The 16099-nt window shown below is 56.8% G+C and overlaps 9 protein-coding genes across 9 annotated transcripts; 6 read left to right on the top strand and 3 right to left on the bottom strand.

Moving 5' to 3' along the window:
* Positions 1 to 1655, top strand: C7974DRAFT_122859 (NADP-dependent oxidoreductase domain-containing protein). Its single transcript, XM_046135186.1, has one exon. The coding sequence runs from the start codon at positions 420 to 422 to the stop codon at positions 1374 to 1376; it is 957 nt and encodes a 318-aa protein (XP_045999911.1). The 5' UTR covers positions 1 to 419; the 3' UTR covers positions 1377 to 1655.
* Positions 1656 to 1685: 30 nt separating this feature from the next.
* C7974DRAFT_431599 (uncharacterized protein) lies at positions 1686 to 2965 on the bottom strand (the record flags this gene model as incomplete). Its single annotated transcript, XM_046144791.1, has 2 exons — positions 1686 to 2803; positions 2854 to 2965. 2 exons carry the CDS (start codon positions 2963 to 2965, stop codon positions 1686 to 1688), a joined length of 1230 nt encoding a protein of 409 aa, XP_045999910.1.
* Positions 2966 to 3184: 219 nt separating this feature from the next.
* C7974DRAFT_304240 (uncharacterized protein) lies at positions 3185 to 3555 on the top strand (the record flags this gene model as incomplete). Its single annotated transcript, XM_046137971.1, has 2 exons — positions 3185 to 3295; positions 3343 to 3555. The coding sequence occupies 2 exons, from the start codon at positions 3185 to 3187 to the stop codon at positions 3553 to 3555; spliced, it is 324 nt and encodes a 107-aa protein (XP_045999909.1).
* Positions 3556 to 4072: 517 nt separating this feature from the next.
* Positions 4073 to 4683, top strand: C7974DRAFT_122892 (uncharacterized protein). Its single transcript, XM_046135187.1, has 2 exons — positions 4073 to 4517; positions 4579 to 4683. The coding sequence occupies exon 1, from the start codon at positions 4175 to 4177 to the stop codon at positions 4493 to 4495; it is 321 nt and encodes a 106-aa protein (XP_045999908.1). The 5' UTR covers positions 4073 to 4174; the 3' UTR covers positions 4496 to 4517; positions 4579 to 4683.
* On the top strand, positions 4684 to 6127 carry C7974DRAFT_122902 (uncharacterized protein). The gene is made up of 4 exons (XM_046135188.1): positions 4684 to 5425; positions 5483 to 5538; positions 5594 to 5702; positions 5753 to 6127. The coding sequence occupies exons 1-4, from the start codon at positions 4811 to 4813 to the stop codon at positions 5783 to 5785; spliced, it is 813 nt and encodes a 270-aa protein (XP_045999907.1). The 5' UTR covers positions 4684 to 4810; the 3' UTR covers positions 5786 to 6127.
* Positions 6128 to 6744: 617 nt separating this feature from the next.
* Positions 6745 to 8460, bottom strand: C7974DRAFT_431596 (SRP54-type protein; the record flags this gene model as incomplete). The annotated part of the gene is made up of 3 exons (XM_046144790.1): positions 6745 to 6872; positions 6925 to 7107; positions 7155 to 8460. The coding sequence occupies 3 exons, from the start codon at positions 8458 to 8460 to the stop codon at positions 6745 to 6747; spliced, it is 1617 nt and encodes a 538-aa protein (XP_045999906.1).
* Positions 8461 to 8634: 174 nt separating this feature from the next.
* C7974DRAFT_461258 (Rrp15p-domain-containing protein) lies at positions 8635 to 12528 on the top strand (the record flags this gene model as incomplete). The annotated part of the gene is made up of 5 exons (XM_046146163.1): positions 8635 to 9624; positions 10007 to 10380; positions 10986 to 11235; positions 11274 to 11558; positions 11593 to 12528. Exons 1-5 carry the CDS (start codon positions 8665 to 8667, stop codon positions 12526 to 12528), a joined length of 2805 nt encoding a protein of 934 aa, XP_045999905.1. The 5' UTR covers positions 8635 to 8664.
* Positions 12529 to 12631: 103 nt separating this feature from the next.
* Positions 12632 to 14507, bottom strand: C7974DRAFT_122821 (uncharacterized protein). The gene is made up of 2 exons (XM_046135183.1): positions 14219 to 14507; positions 12632 to 14172 (listed from the first exon to the last, which is right to left on the bottom strand). The coding sequence occupies exons 1-2, from the start codon at positions 14314 to 14316 to the stop codon at positions 12735 to 12737; spliced, it is 1536 nt and encodes a 511-aa protein (XP_045999904.1). The 5' UTR covers positions 14317 to 14507; the 3' UTR covers positions 12632 to 12734.
* Position 14508: 1 nt separating this feature from the next.
* On the top strand, positions 14509 to 15818 carry C7974DRAFT_122826 (uncharacterized protein). The gene is made up of 2 exons (XM_046135184.1): positions 14509 to 15737; positions 15787 to 15818. Exon 1 carries the CDS (start codon positions 14639 to 14641, stop codon positions 15635 to 15637), a length of 999 nt encoding a protein of 332 aa, XP_045999903.1. The 5' UTR covers positions 14509 to 14638; the 3' UTR covers positions 15638 to 15737; positions 15787 to 15818.
* Positions 15819 to 16099: the final 281 nt, after the last annotated feature.

Below are 16099 nucleotides of genomic sequence, written 5' to 3'. Positions count from 1 at the left end.
CTTTCTGACTTCCGATTTCTGACCTCTGAACTCTGACCTTCAACTGCTCAAAGCAGCAGATGTGACTGAGGCCAACGAAGCCATAGGTTAGGTCTAGTCTAACGGGCCTAAACCGCGGACCAGCTCCAGACCCCGCTGACGCCAAGAAGTGGGGCTATCATCAAAGCATTGCGACAGTGTCTTTCTATGGTATTCGCTGGAGTGCAATTCCTATGAGTAATCGAGTCACTGGTTCAAAAATGGCGCAATTGATACTGCGACAAGCAGGTGCGGCTGAGCGCAGTACATAAGTATGGGGGAAGCCGCACTCATGTCAACACACCACTTTCACCACCGACCACTACTACGGACCGTCAGCAAACTCTCGAGTCAAGCCTCGTTCCTGAACAATTTCAAAGACCCATAGCACCACTATCGTCATGGTCAAAGTAGTTTTCGGAGGCGGTGCCTTCGCCTTTGGTGGCTTCAGCAACAAAGATGCGGTGGCTGAGGCTATTGACGTCCTCCTTGCTGCAGGCGTGACCACCATCGACACAGCACGTATCTATCCAGGCTCTGAAGTCGCCATCGGCGGCCAGGAGAAGCGTACGCAGTTCACTATCGACACCAAGGTACCTGGCGGGTTCGCGCCAGATACCGCACACAAGGATACCATCGTCGAGCACGCCAAGGAAGCTCTCGAGAAAGTCAAAATCAAGCAATTCGACATCCTCTACATCCACTCTCCCGATCCCGATATCCCGCTCGATGACACACTAGCTGGCATCAACGAGGCGCACAAGCAGGGCATCTTCCGTCGCTTCGGCCTGAGCAACTATGCTCCACAAGATGTCCAGCGTGTATACGACTTGGCAAAGGAGAAGGGCTACCCGCTTCCTGAAGTCTACCAGGGCAACTACAATCCCGTTGCACGCCACTTGGAGAAGGATCTTTTCCCCGTCCTTCGCAAGCTGGGTATCGTGTTCTACGCCTACTCGCCCCTGGCTGGTGGTTTCCTCACCAAAACCGCTGCTGACCTCGACGCTGGTGCCGGTCGCTTCAACAAGGACGCACTGGGCGGTATGTACAGCAACATGTACGACAAGCCTACTCTACGAGAGGGGCTGAAGGAGTGGAATAAGATTGCCGAGAAAGAGGGAGTTAGCAAGGCAGAGTTGGCCTACAGGTGGGTTGCGCATCACTCTGCGCTGACAGAAGAGGGTGATGGTGTGATCTTCGGCGCAAGCAAGTTGAGTCAGATCGAGCAGACAGCTGGAGGTATCAAGAAGGGTAAGCTGAGTGAAGAGGCTGTGAAGAGTATCGAGCAGCTGTGGGAGAGTGTCAAGGCAGAGGCACCTGTGGACAACTATATCGCGTCGAGGGGGGCCAAAATTTAGATGACAGGTGCAAGGGGCAGGCGTTATACAGTACACAGTCACTAGCGAATGACACAATGTATAGCCTGAAGGCAGCCCAAGAATTCGAGTGATGACGATTGACATCAAAGGGTTGAACACCCGACGTAAGAAAAGAAGAGGTTCCTATATGATCGTTGTATACAATGTTTCATATCCGTATGACCACCTGAATTGCACACATATGATGCTCAAGGGCCTTTTAGCCAACCAACGTATCGCTCTTCCACCGCTCATGTTCCATTTGTACAGATCTACTTTACATATTCCGTGCCGCCTGGACTGCTACATCTAAGCCTGACACTTCTGCAACTGCTCCGCAAGGTACACAGGGTACGTGGTCCTTATTTGATCCGCACCTCTCTTCCGCAGCCTTGGCATAGCCTCGAGACTCTCGTCGAGAAGCTTCTTGGTCCTCGCCTCATACTCGGCAGCCTCTGGCGCAAGAGGCATCTCGGCGCCCAGCACTGCCTGCGATGTCCTGAGGGCATTCCAAACAACAAGCTGTTCGGCCAGGCCTTGGCAGTATGCAAACACAGCATGTCCTTGGGCTGTGCCGTTCTTGAAGTCTGCTTCTGTCTTTGTGCTGAGAGCGGCGACGCGGTCGATCGAGTCCTGAACTCGTACGCCTGCCTGTTGGGGAGACGATTTGGGCGTTGCAGCGGCGGCGTCCTGCTTCAGTGCGTTGACGAGGCGGTTGGCGAGTGTCTTGACTATCTCGACGTCTCCCTCGTGTTTTTGGGCAATAATAGCTGCCAGCTCCGTGGGCACGGCGATAACGTACGGCTGGCTCCTCCAGTCGGATCGTGTCGATTTCACGCCCTTGGACAGGACTGCGTGGTGCTCCTCTTCCTCCATCAAATCCACAATCTGCCGAGCAAAGCGCAGGGCCTTGGCCGTCTCCTCCGCATCCCAGTCAGACGTGGCAGCCCGGTCGTGCGCACTCTTCAAGACGCTCGCTGTGACATTGTAGGTACTCAATCGCAGCCCCGTCGCCTTGACCCTCTGCAGCGCCTTCAAGACGATGTTGTAGTGTTCGTTCTCAATCAATTTACGCACAACCATTTCTTGGATCCTCGGCTTGACGGCTATGCCGGCGCTGTGATACCCTTCAAGAAGACGCACCACATTCTCCCAATCTTCCAATGTCTCACTCTGCGCCACAACCTCTTTCAGACTACGCGATCTGCTCGGTTGAGTAACGCGGGAGATGTATTCGAGGGGGAGGGTTACGTCGCCGATGGTTACTTCGACGGGCTCAGTCTCGAGCTTAGCACTCGCTTTTTCGTTGAAGACAAGCTTCTCCTGTTCTTTTGTCAAGTGCTCGGGGAGCAGGACTTTGGAATTGATCGTCGCGAGAAGGGTCGAGAGCTCTGGGGAAGACGGTTCGAGAAAGACGGGAAGGCCGCCTGCGTATTCGTCAGTACTGTCTGCAGCAGAAGAAATCAGGCATGCGCACCCTTCGATCGCGCCACTGATCTGGAAAAGACACGGCGCGAGCCATTGGAACAGACGACAACGCCGTTTGATCTGCGCAGTGCCGACTGGCAACTCCGACGTATTGAAAACATGGTGGCTTTTCGTTGCCTCCGCGAGGCGCGATCGGACATTGATACAAAAGTTTGCTGACTAACATCCGCCTCAGCCACTGCCGCGCGACAGCCACGATGTAGCCACCCCACTTAAAGCTCAACTAAGATATCATCGCCAACATGACTGCGAACAGATACAGCTGGTATCTGCCTTACTTGAAGTCACCCACCGGCAGCACACGTAGAACCAGTACCAGGATGGACAACGAGCAAGCTACATTTTGGTTGTCGCAATTTATTGGCAAAAACCTGCGCATTCATGCTTCCGACGGGCGCGTGTTTGGTGGCCAGATGAAGTGCACAGACAAGGTGTGTACGTTGTTGTCATAGATGTGATACCCAGCTGACAACTGCAGGATCGGAACATCATTCTTGCACTTGCGTATGAGTACCGTGCGCCATCTGCTGAGGTGATTCGCAAAGCTGTGGAGGAGTCGGGAGACTCGTCTGCAGCCGTGGCATGGAACAGCCGCTATGTGGGCCTGGTAGTTGTGCCTGGACAGCACGTCAAGAAAATCGAGTTTGAAGAGAGCACGCTGCCAGGCCAAAAGAGTGGGGTCATCTTGTGAGACTGTTGCCCCCCAGGGGCGTCTCTCACTTGACACCTCAACTTACACGCATCTAAGTGGTTCGTCGCTTCTCGACTCAATGATAGCTTACCCATGCGTACGAAGAGTGTGACTGGAGACAGCAGAGCTTGAAACAGCTACCCATGTACCTGGAAAAAGCCGAGTACCGGGGTTCGGATCTGGATTCGGTGCGCATTGAAGGACAGAAGAAATAATGGGTGAGCGATGAGCGTGAAGACGCCGAGTCTTGTTGCAAGCTCAACTGCTTTCATGTGTGCGGTGTCCCTCTGCATTTCCATTGCTGGCGAAACGTCGTTTGTACCTCCAGCATTACCTAGGCACGACTGCGCGTCGGCGTCAATACCACCTCCCACGTCTCCAGATTGGCAACTTAACCTGAACTTCGAACCAGCATCGATCCAACCAACCTAACCTCGAAAGGTCATATGTATCCTTGCTAGCCTCCTCGAGGCCGCCTGCAAGACTGCGTGTCACATAAGAGCCACGAGTTTCCCGCTTCCTCGTCCGCCACTGCGAACAATCCAATTCGACATTTACAACACCGTCACCACATTTCAAATCAGTGGTTCCACCTGTCTAGTATCGTCGTTGTTCAGACATGTCTTCCTCCCTCCTCAAGCTTCCAGCTGAGCTTCGAAACAAGATATGGAATTATGCGCTTATGGACGATACAAACACTCTGCTATTCAATCCCCGGACCAAGCGATTCGACATATCTAGCATCGGAGCAGGGCTATTGACGACATGCCGCTCAATATCCGCCGAGACAATGTATACACCACTTCGTCTGAACACGCTGGTCTTCAGCGTTGGCACGATAGGAGACGTGGACATGTGGGTTCTGTTAGCAAAACTGGAGAGGCTGGAGCAGGCGATGCAATCCACTCTGAGATTAGACTTGGGAGTCCTCAAACCCTGAACTATGATACACAAGACTTTAAGTAGCTCACTCTTCTGAGAACCATTTTGGACAAGCGAACCCCGTGAGCTGACTTTCCATAGCGACTGTTATGCTCTGAGCTTTTTTGCACCTACTTCAGATACCATAGCGAGACACGTATGTAATGCTAGCCAGGTCGACATAGCTGAACACCATCCATTCTCTTTCGGCTATCCCCCGACCCCGCATCACACCTTTCCCAAAAGCCCCTAGCCCCATGCCCTACACCTCCAACCATCTGCTATCCCATGTCGATATAAGTATTGCTACCATTCTTCCCGCCCAGGCGACAAAATGCCAACAAACGCGGCGAAGAACCTCCACGGCAAAGTCGTCCTCATAACCGGCGCCTCATCCGGCATTGGCCGCTCCTGCGCGTTTGAATTCGCACGCACAAGCCCGCAGAGCCTCAAGTTGATACTCACAGCGCGCCGCGTCGACAGACTGCATGAAATCGCCGCCAGCATCACGGACGAAGTCGGCAGCGGCGTGGAAATATGTACGCGCAAGCTGGACGTCAGCAAGCCCGCCGACGTCCGCAGACTGTGGGCCGACCTGCCCGACGCCTTCAAGCACGTGGACGTCCTGGTCAACAACGCGGGCTTCATGTCTGGGTACGAACGGGCGCCGGATATTCCCCCGGCGGTCGTGGACGACGTGTGGGCCACGAACGTCACGGGCTGGATCGGCATGACGCAGGAGTTCCTCAGGCTTGCGAAGCGGAGAGACGGGGGCGGGAGAGGCGACGTGGTGATGCTCGGGAGCATTGCGGGACGCGAGCCGTATGCGGGCGGCTCGATCTACTGCGCGAGTAAAGCGGCGATCAGGAGCTTTACGGATGCGCTGCGGAAGGAGTTGGTTGCGACGAGGATTCGGGTTATTACCGTGGATCCGGGGCAGGTGCTGACAGTCAGTACACCGGCTGAACGTCCGCTTGTAGCGTCGAGTTACTGACGGCGTTGGCAGGAATTCACACTCATACGGAACCGAGGCGATGAGGCGTCGGCGGACAAGATCTACGAGTAAGTCCATCAACGTCTTTGAGGATTCCGGGGGAGACATACTAACGGCCATAAGAGGATGTGATCCACTGACACCCGATGACGTTGCGGAAGTGGTTGTGTTTGCATGCAGCAGAAGGGAAAACGTGGTGGTGGCGGATTCAATGTTGTTTCCGACGTACCAGGTGAGTCGAACTGGGCGTGCACGTCGTCGGATACTAACCGATATTTCAAGGCCTCCTCTCTCGATATACACCGTAAACTATGACGGTGCTCTTCTCAATTCTCGTCGGATACAGTAGTAGCACGGAGAGCTCTTGGCTTCACCACCTGAGTTCACAATCTAATCAACATAATTGAACCGGATTGTAGCAGGGTTAATTGGAAACTATGGTTGGGCTCTTGCTGCTACCCAGCACGTCAGTGTCAGCACAGGAATCTGCCGTACTAATCGCGACAAGCCGTCGTGTATACTGTCATCCCACAGCAGATTCAGGACATGAGAAGTAGCGAAACCACACCAAGCAAAGCCTTGATAAACCAATTACATATCTCCGCACTATCGGTGTCCTGCTAAGGACCTAGATTAGAAGAATTCACCTGTAGCTTTGAACAAGAATAAAACACGCGAGCAACTTGCTGGCCTCGGACGTGGGCCGATCTGACTTTGCTTCCGATGTGCCTCGGACCGCAGCTGCTGGTAGGGCTATTGCGAGGCACTCACGTAGTGTGAAAGCACGTAGAGCATCGACTAGAGCCACAGGTAGGTTGACAACGAGTGTCATCGCAGCGCCGTTACCAGCATTCTAGATACCACGAAATTGCTGAGCCACGTCCAACGCCTTTGCGGCTCCTGACGTGTGGCATGCCTTCCCGATGTTGGCGGCAGAAGTGACGTGGTTAGTCAGAGCTTTGACAAGAAGGGTTGTAGTATACTGGAAGTCTTGCACCAATGACCACGTCCCAGATCTTCATCGCCAGGTGGTTCGGAGAGTGGTTTGTTGGTAAGTGGGTATATCTCTTTCTCTTTATCCTTTTCGCTGACGGACCAGCACTCCACCTCCACAGGCTACGTACTCGCGCCTTCAGCAGCCTCTCCATAGATATGCTCGTATGTATAGCTCGGCATCGCTCCCCGTGCAAGGTCACACGCCCACCCCGAACGCCGCGGCTATGCAGAAGAAAGCAAACATCCATGATCGCGGGTTACGAACGTGGGCGGGGGACTTATCGTCGTCCTCGCCCGCCTTGCGCGCCTCCACCGCCGCCCATGTTCTTCATCATGTTCATCATTGCTCCCATGTCTGGCATCCCCCCTCCTGCCCCGCCGAGCATGCCTTGGAGTGCTGACATGTCTGTACGTGGATTAGCTAACGGGATCGTGTCAAGCGTGTGGTTTCGACTCACCTGGCATCCCACCAGCGCCGCCAGCGCCTCCTAACATTTTCATCATCGCGGACATGTCGGGCATTCCCCCGGGAGCGCCACGGCCGCCGCCAGCGCCTCCCATGGACTGCATTCTCCGCTGCATCGCAGCCATCTGCTGCTTTTGGTTGAGACCACCCATGGCGCCCTGGGCCTTCTGCATTCCTGCGGGATAGTTAGTAATGCGCTATCACTGGATGAAATGGACGCACCTTTCTGCATTCCTCCCATCTTCTTGGCCATCCCAGCCATCATTCTGTGCTGGGTGAGCAGCTCCTCGACCTCTCGTACGCTCGTGCCAGAACCGCGGGCAATACGGGTCATGCGGGTTGGCTGCTCGATGAACATCTTGCCATCACTCTCGAGCTCCTTTTCTGTCATGCTGTCACAGATGTAGATCATACGTTTGAGTTTCAAGCTGCCTTCCTCGTCGTCCATGCCACCCATCATGTTGCTCAGACCGGGAATCATTCCAGCCATTTTGCTAAGCGGGCCCATCTTCATGATGTTGGAGAGTTGATCGCGGAGGTCCCTGATGGTGAATTTGCCTTCAACGATATGCTTCATGGTGTCCTTCTGATCGAGTTTGAGCGATTGTACGTGCTCGACCAGGCCAGCGACGTCGCCCATGCCGAGCAGTTTCGAGACAAAGGGCTGTGGGCTGAAGCGCTCGAGGTCGAGCATGTGTTCTCCGTTTCCGAGGAAGACAATGGGTGTGTGTGTCGCAGCGACGGCAGAGATAGCACCACCACCTGCCGCAGCACCGTCAGTCTTGGTGATGATGATGGCTCCGAAATCTGCTGCTTCCTTGAAGGCGCGGGCTTGTGCTTCAGCTTGTTGACCGATTGTGGCGTCGAGAACCATGATGGTCTGGTCGGGCTTGACGGCATTCTGGATCTGCACCATTTCGTCGAAGAGGTCCTGCTCCTGGCTGTGTCGACCCGATGTATCCACAATGATGATCTCGAAACGCTCCTTCTTGAACTTCTCCACACCCTCGGCAGCAACGACTACAGGATCCGTCTCTGTGTGGCTACCAAAGTAAGGGATCTTTGCTTTGGTCGCGTTCTGCTTCAGCTGGTCAAAGGCACCAGCACGGAAGGTATCGGCGCAAACCAGGCACGCCTTGAAACCTCTCGCCTGGTACCATCTGGCCAGCTTCGTACACGATGTTGTTTTGCCAGATCCCTGCAGACCGACGAACATGATGATGTTCTGCTTGCCCTTCTTCGGCTTGAACGGCTCGGCGTGAGGGTCAACGAGCTTGACGAGCTCGTCGTAGACAGTCTTCTGGATGAGGCGCTTCTTGTTGACGGCGGGGGCGAGATTCTTGAAGTCGATTGTGCGCTTGACGGATTGGCGCAGGGCCATGACGAGCTTGACGTTGACATCGGCTTCAACGAGGGCGTTGGAGATCTCCTTGAGCATGGCCTCAAAGGCCTTCTCGTCGAGATTCGGCGACCTCGTGAGGTCGGAGACAGCGGCATTGATGCGCCGTCCAAGATCCTGGAGCACCATGGCGGCGGCGGTTGTGTGGGCGGCGGGAGGGGTGAGTCGACGTGTGGGTTAAGATGCGGCGATGTTGGCCAGTGGGGAATCGGTGGAGTGCGGGGTGGGGCGGGCTTGGCGTCGGCGGAACGAACCCTGCGCGCTGAAATAAAAGTTCTGAAATAATACTACTAGCCTTCTGTCTGCACCGTCGCAACGCACCACACAGCCACAATGGTGAATACATCGCTCAAGCGCAGGCGGACTGAGGCGGAGATGAGGAAGGGGCAACCGAAGAAGGAGAAAAAGAAGGTCAAGCGCCAGAAGTACTACCACAGTTCGGACGACGAGTCTGGCGATGAGAACGTCGCCACCGATGCGCCAAAGAACTACAAGGCGCCGAGACAGGAAGAGGCGGAAGAGCCGTTCGAGCCGTCGGGCGCAAATGCTGTCGAACCCAAGCCCAAGCCGCTGAAGTCGGTGCTGAAGCCGCAGCCCAAACACAAAATGAGCATTCCTGCCAAGGCTGCGCCAGCCGACCCAGCACACGATGCGTCACCGAGCGAGGACGATCTTGCCGGAGACGACGACGACGAAGAGGAGGAGGAAGAGGAAGACGAGGACGGCTCGGAGCTCGAGGTGGAAGCAGACGAGTTCGATATTGAAGACTCGGACTCGGACGCCTCAGAGACATCAACCGCGGCAGCCCGCAAAGTCAAGAAGCGCAACGACCCCGACGCCTTTGCGACGTCCATCTCGCGAATCCTAAACACCAAGCTGACGTCCACAAAACGCTCCGAGCCCATCCTCGCCCGGTCCAAGGACGCACAGACGGCGAACAGGGAGCTTGCAGACAGCAAGCTGAACGAAAAGGCGAGGCGGCAGATCGTGGCCGAGAAGCGGGCGTTGCGCGAAAAAGGGCGTGTCAAGGATGTGCTGGGGCTGAATGACACAGTCGTCAGCACGGCCGAAGTCACAGCAAAGGAGAAGGAGCTTAGGCGGACAGCACAGAAGGGTGTGATCAAGCTGTTCAATGCAGTGCGTGCAGCCCAGGTCAAGGGTGAGATGGCCGAGCAGCAGGCCAAGGAGCAGAACACGGTGGGCATTGCAAAGCGTGAGGAGCAGGTCAAGGAAATGAGCAAGCAAGGATTCTTGGACATGATCACGGGCGGGCAAACGGCCAAGGAAGGGTCTGTCGAGGCATAGCGCTGCGGAGTGCTGCGCAGCTGGGCCAAAGGCATTGGGGTACATGTGGCATTTGATACCAATCCAAATCGAACATTATATGCTTACACAATCCAAGTCGAACATTATATGATTACACAATCCAAGTCGAGCATTTTGTGCAGACACAAGCCAGGTCGGACGTTGTGTGCAGACACAGTCCAAGTCAAAGGGTATGTACGAACATATCTCCGGACGCCGTGAGCCGAGTGCCGTATTATACAGTCCATGATCCATAATCAGACATGCCGCCCATATCGTAACACTGTGCAGTCATACATGGCTGCGCCGTCTTCGCAACGGATGCTCACTTGAAGTCGCTCGCCTGCAGGTTCCTCGTCATGCTCGGCAGCTTGACAACCAGGCCGTCCAGGTCCTTGCTCATCTTGACCTGGCAGCCCAGGCGCGAGGTCTCGGTCAGGCCAAAGGCCAGGTCCAGCATGTCGTTCTCGTCGTCGTCGGGCTCCGCCATGGCGTCGTACTTGGCCTCGTCCTCGACGATAACGTGGCAGGTCGAGCAGGCACAGGAGCCACCACATGCGCCCTCCATGTCGAGGTCGTTGGCCTGGGCAATGTCGAGCAGGTTGTCGCCCTCGGAGACTTCGAAGGTGTACGACTGGCCGTCTTTGTCGACGAAGGTGACGTGCAGCCTAGCTTGCCGTCAGTGCATGGATGGATGGGGGCGTGGGCAGGCGGGCGGGCGTGCTCACTCTTCGCCGGGCTTGGGTGTGTCAAGGTGGCCGTGGCGGGCGGGCGGCGTGGACGAGAAGGCACGCCACGACGGCGACAGCAATGCCAGCGGCCTGCGCGCGCGAGGGATGCGCGGCGACGCCCAATTGCTGGCAGGTCGGGCGAGACACTGCGCACTGCGCATACAGGCGGGCGGCCCAGGCAGCGCAGAGGCACGCATTGCACCGGCAAAGACGCGGGGGAGCGCCATGGACGCCATTATGCAGCACCGGGAGGGAGGCGCGAGGGAAGCGGGCTCGCGGTCGCGATGCGTGGAGGAGCGGCGCTGGGCGAGTCGCACTGGCAGTCTGGCAGTCGCACTGGCGGCGGGCAACGGGCGACAAATGCACGGTGCTGGATACGTCCGATGACGCACAGACAGCCAGAAATCTTGTGCACGAGCAGCGATCGCCGGCCGCCCGCCCAGCCCACGCCCGCTGCCACCACCACCGCACCGCCGTACGTCCTGCCTCACACCTCCCGCCCGCCATGGCCGACGCGCTGCCGCTCTCGCGCGATGCCCCGAACCCGCTGCGGCCGTACTACATCCCGCCGTCGATCGGCCTGCCGCCCGAGCTGCCGCCGCCGGGCGCGCCCTCCAGTGCTGGTGCTGGCGGTGCTGCCCGCGCGGCGGCGCCCTCGTTCGGCAGCCAGGCGCGCGACATGCTGTCGGACCTCGATTACGACCGCTACTTTCCGGGCGCATCACCGACGGTGGCCGAGCACGCAAAGCAGCTGCTGGACCAGGCGCTGTGGAACTACACGAGTGTGCTGCTGGCCCAGCCCTTCGAGGTGGCCAAGACGCTGCTGCAGGTGCACGAGGCCCGCGGCCACCTCGCCCCAGGCCTGAACGTCGCCGCCGACGGCCTGCCCCGCGCCCGCCCACACAGCCTGGCGAGCTCCCGCCACGGCGACGGCGCGTCCGACGGCGACGAGTCGGACGACGACGCCGGCTACTTCACCTCGACCGCCCCGGCCTCCCACCGCCTGCACCCGCACTCACGCCCGCACGCCTCGCGCTCGCCGTCGCCGCGCAAGACCCAGCGCACCCTGCACAGCCGCTCGCCGTCGCGCTCGCGCTCGCGCTCCGTCACGCCCACGCGCCCGCCGCCGCCGCCTGCCCGCAAGCTCGACCTGAAACGCCCCGATGCTCTGCTCGACGTCATCGCCCAGCTGTGGCAGAAGGAGGCCGCCTGGGGCGTGTGGAAGGGCACCAACTGCACCTTCATCTACAACTTCCTGCTGCGCACCACCGAGAGCTGGTTCCGCAGCGCCCTGTCCGCCGTGCTCAACATCCCCGACCCGGGTGCCGTGGGCGCGGCCGCCAGCGGCACCGGCGGGCTCGACATCATCGACAGCCCCTCGCCGCTCATGTCTCTCGCCGTTGCCGTCGCTGCCACCGCCATCGCCGCCACCGTCCTCGCGCCCCTCGACCTGATCCGCACCCGTCTGATCGTCACCCCAATCTCCTCGGCGCCCCGCTCCATCTACCCGTGTCTGTCGCTCCTGCCCTCGATATCCATCTCCTCGAACCTGCTGCCCGCCACCCTGCTCAACGCCTGCATCCCCACCCTCATCTCCTCCTCGACCCCGCTCGTCCTCCGCTCCACCTTCTCCATCGACCCCATCATCACTCCGACCACCTACTCCTTCAGTACCTTTCTCTCCTCCACCGCCGAGCTCTTCGTCCGCCTGCCTCTCGAGACCGTTCTGCGTCGCGGCCAAGTCGCCGTGCTCCAGGACAACGAGAACCGTCGCCTCGCTGCCGAATACCGCCAGGAACCCCAGCGCGCCTCTGCCTCCAACTCGTACTTCAGTGGCTACGAGAGCCAGTACTCTGAGCCCGTCCTAAAGAAGCCTGTCGAGGACTCCAGTCTGAGGAGATTCCACACCATTGTCGACCCTGGGCCGTATAGAGGCGTACTGGGCACCATTTGGTATGTCATGCGCGAGGAGGGCATCACCACAGTCGGCCCGACCGCCTCCAAGGCCGCAAGCGCTCAGAAATTGGGTTTCCAGCGCCCCATCCGGACCCGGAAGGGGCAGGGTGTGCATGGTTTGTGGCGAGGGTGGAGAGTAGGCGTGTGGGGCCTGATTGGTATTTGGGGTGCTGCTGCCATGGGTGGTGGTGGCGGCGAGTTCTAGGTTCTAGGCAATGTTTCTCTTCCCTCTCTGTACGATGCTTGTTCTTGATATCCACGCTCTATTAGCGATATACACGGTCCGGCGTTCTCAATCCATCTACCTCATGTATACACAGTCTAACAATGCACGACTCGTTGAGTCACTTCCTCGCTCTCTCATCACATGCTGCCGTGCCTAATCCTTTGACCTGTCATCGACTCACTGCGCTATATCAGCTTCCCACTCTCTTGGACCTTCTTTTTGTACTCCTCAAAGCTGAATCCAACTTCCTCCAGCGTCCTGGTCTCAAACCTCTTCTCCCCAAGCTTGCCGAAAGCCTGCCTTATCGCCGGAAAGTTCTCGCGACACCAGAACTCCCACTCGCCCCACACAGGCGGCAACATGCCCTGCCCTTCATTGTCGAGTCCGGCTCGGCGAGGCGCACTGAGCGCCCACTTGGACAGCTCATTGATATTCTGGCCGTCTTTCGGGAACGGCAAGAGGTGGAAACCGCGCCCGTCGCCCGCCTCGGCTTTCTGCGCTTCTTCCCATCGCTGCATGTCCGCGAGTGGAGGTAGCGGTAGACGGCCGGAGTACACGCGTGCGAGGACTGCGGCTTGTGCTTCGGCTGTTGCGAAAGGAACGACCCGCTGTGGCAGCGCGAGAAACGAGAGTGTCGGTCGCGGTGCGAAGAACAGGTGTTTGTACGTGTGGTTGACGTGGCTCCCATCGGTGATCAGCCGGGGCGTGACGTGCTCGAGGAAGGGCAGACTGTAGAAGTACCCCGTAGCGAAGACGACAGCATCGATGTCGGCTTCCACCGTGCCGTCTTCGAACTCCACTCCGCGCGTCTCCGGGATGAAGCGCTTGATGGGCGGCAGCTCGCGCCGCCGCGGGTCGCTCGGCGTGGCGCTGACAAACAGGTTTGTCGACTTGCTGGACCAGAGCAGCGGGAGCACGCTGTGCTCCGCGATTTGAGAGGAGATGTCGGCGCCCGAGGCGGAATTGCCTACGACTATCACCTTCTTTGCGGCGAATTCTTCGGGGCGCCGGTAGTACTTTGAGTGCGAGATCAGGCCTGGGTGGGTTTTGTTCCACTCCGCGATGTTGGCGATATCTGGAATGTAGGGATTGATGAAATGCCCATTCGCGACTATGACAGCATCGTAGGTTTCTGTTGTCGTCGCAGATGTCTGCAGGTCCCGGTACGTCACGTTCCATGGACTGGAGGGATCGCTGCTTGCTGGAACGGCGTTTGTGACCTGAGTGGAATAGTGGACTGTGTCCTGGACGTCTGCGCCATAGTCTTGGATATATTGGAGCACGGTTTGGTGTTTCGGAAAGAGCTGGCTATCTTGAGGCCAATCAAACCCTTTGAACCCCATGAGACCCCTCGGAATGTTGGTTTCAAGTCTTTCGTACATTGGTGATACGAATACAGGATGCTTAGAAGCGCCACAGGTACCGTTCGTAGCAGCGGCCGTGCATCCATTGGCCGTTGGATTCGCCCAGATAGGATCTTGATTCCTTCCAACTGGGTTGATTTGAGGAACCGAGAAAAGATCCTCGGTTCTTTCCCTCGCGGTGTAATTCCATATTCCGCCATCTCTTGGGCGTTGCTCGAATAACGCAATCTTGGAGAACGCCTTTTCTGCACGCAGATATCTTCAGCGGTCAGCTGTTAGTTTCTAACATGGGACGAGAGACGTACCTCGCGGCTACTAATCCAGAAGGCCCCGCACCAATGACAGCTATGGTTTTCGCCCTCATGGAAGTAACATCCGGAGACTGTAGGCCAATGTCTCCCATGCTAGATATGAACAGACGTGTGATAGATCCTCTGAAAACTAGGATAGAGTGTCACAGACCAAAATCAGCTAAATATGCAAAAAGTATGCGACACACAGTTTACGCAAATCTAATATGGCAACATCAACGCCAAGAAAGGTGGCATGAGGTGAGCGATGGCGGAGCTGCGGAGCTAGTCAATGGTTCTTTCCTTTCTCGGCAAGTGCAGCCGTGACATCACCGACACATCCTTCGAGCTGGAGCTTGGTTCCATCACGGTATACAACGGAAGCCAAGGTTGAGAGCTGGGCATCATAAAGAAGACCACGATCTCACAGTCTACATGCTCCGCACGCTGCGCTCCGCGCGCTATTTGTCATCAGCCTCCGCTACGCGCGCCTTCTCTACAGAAGCTTCAGCCATGGCGCCTTTGCGGATAGGCTTTGTACCCGAGCACTTTTCAACTCCTCTCGAGTTCGCCAAGAAGCACTATGGGCTCGATTCGCAGCTGCTACCGTTCCCCTCTGGAACCGGGCATATGGTGACCGCCCTCCAGAACAATGAGATCGACGTAGGTGTTGGTCTTACAGAAGGATGGATCGCTGCCATTGGCAAAGCACAAGCTTCGAAAAGAGACCCCGGGTTCCGTATTGTGGGCACCTATGTTGAGACGCCTCTGTGCTGGGCGATATCCAGCGGCACACGGCGAGAAGACATCAAGAGCATCGAGGATCTGAAGAGCAAGAAAGTGGGGGTGAGCAGGATAGGCAGTGGGAGTTATGTCATGAGTTTTGTGCTGGCGGATCAGCAGGGCTGGCTGACAAAGGGCGAGACCCCGTTTCCAGTTGAGGTGCTGAATACATTTTCGAATCTCAGGGACGGCGTGAATGACAAGACAGCCGACTTCTTCATGTGGGAGCATTTCACGTCAAAGCGATACTACGACAACGGTGCCATCAAGCGCGTCGGCGAGATCTACACACCCTGGTCCAGCTGGAAGATCGTCGCCGCCAACGCATTGCTGAATCCGGAGAACTGGAGTCACGGTGCGAACGCAACTGCATCCCCACTCAAGCAAGAGCTAGATGATGCTCTGGAAAAGATCAACAAGGGGGTCAAGCACTTTGAGGAGAACCAGGAAGAAGCCGTGCGGTACATCAGCACGAAGCTAGATTACTCTGAAGAAGACGCCCGAGAATGGCTGAAGACGGTACGGTTCTCGAGAGACGTTCGAGGCGTTGATCAAACGGTTGTCGACAAAACTGTCAATATTCTACAGAAGGCAGGCGTACTGGACGAGAACGTTGATCCACCGAGGATGATTGCACTTGCACGACAATGAACTCTTGTTCTATATAGGTCTATTAGATTTCATTCTATGAACTCCATAAGGCCTAGAGTCTAATGACTTCTAGATTCAGTTTTATACTTGACGTTTATGGGTACGTCTGCTTCTGGCGGGAGTGTTGTGTTAAGGTAACTTGCTCGCAGATGTAGTTGTCAGTGCCAGTTAGGGCTGCAACGGCAGATACGCAGGTGCCGAACTGACACAGCAATTCGTGGCTCTTAGGGACCGTCGCGGCTACTAGCAGGTCATCTTTTGCCGCTTTTTGTAAAGGCAATTCCTAGAGGGTTTCTCCTTCACTCTTCCATATCTAACTTACATGCCTAGTATCATGGTAAATCAAAATTCTCTTGAGGCATCTTTCTTGTAATTTATAGCCGTCATTTGTGGAACTGAAATACCGGACAGCGCGCTCAAGTTCCAGGAAGACAGCATCGGACGCAGGAAGCCGTTGTGGAG

This window comes from Boeremia exigua (genome assembly GCF_020726555.1).
Source record: "Boeremia exigua strain MPI-SDFR-AT-0100 chromosome Unknown C7974scaffold_3, whole genome shotgun sequence".
NCBI classification, from domain to species: domain Eukaryota; kingdom Fungi; phylum Ascomycota; class Dothideomycetes; order Pleosporales; family Didymellaceae; genus Boeremia; species Boeremia exigua.
The sequence above is the reverse complement of the archived record's forward strand: the minus strand, read 5'-3'. Positions and strand labels throughout refer to the sequence as shown.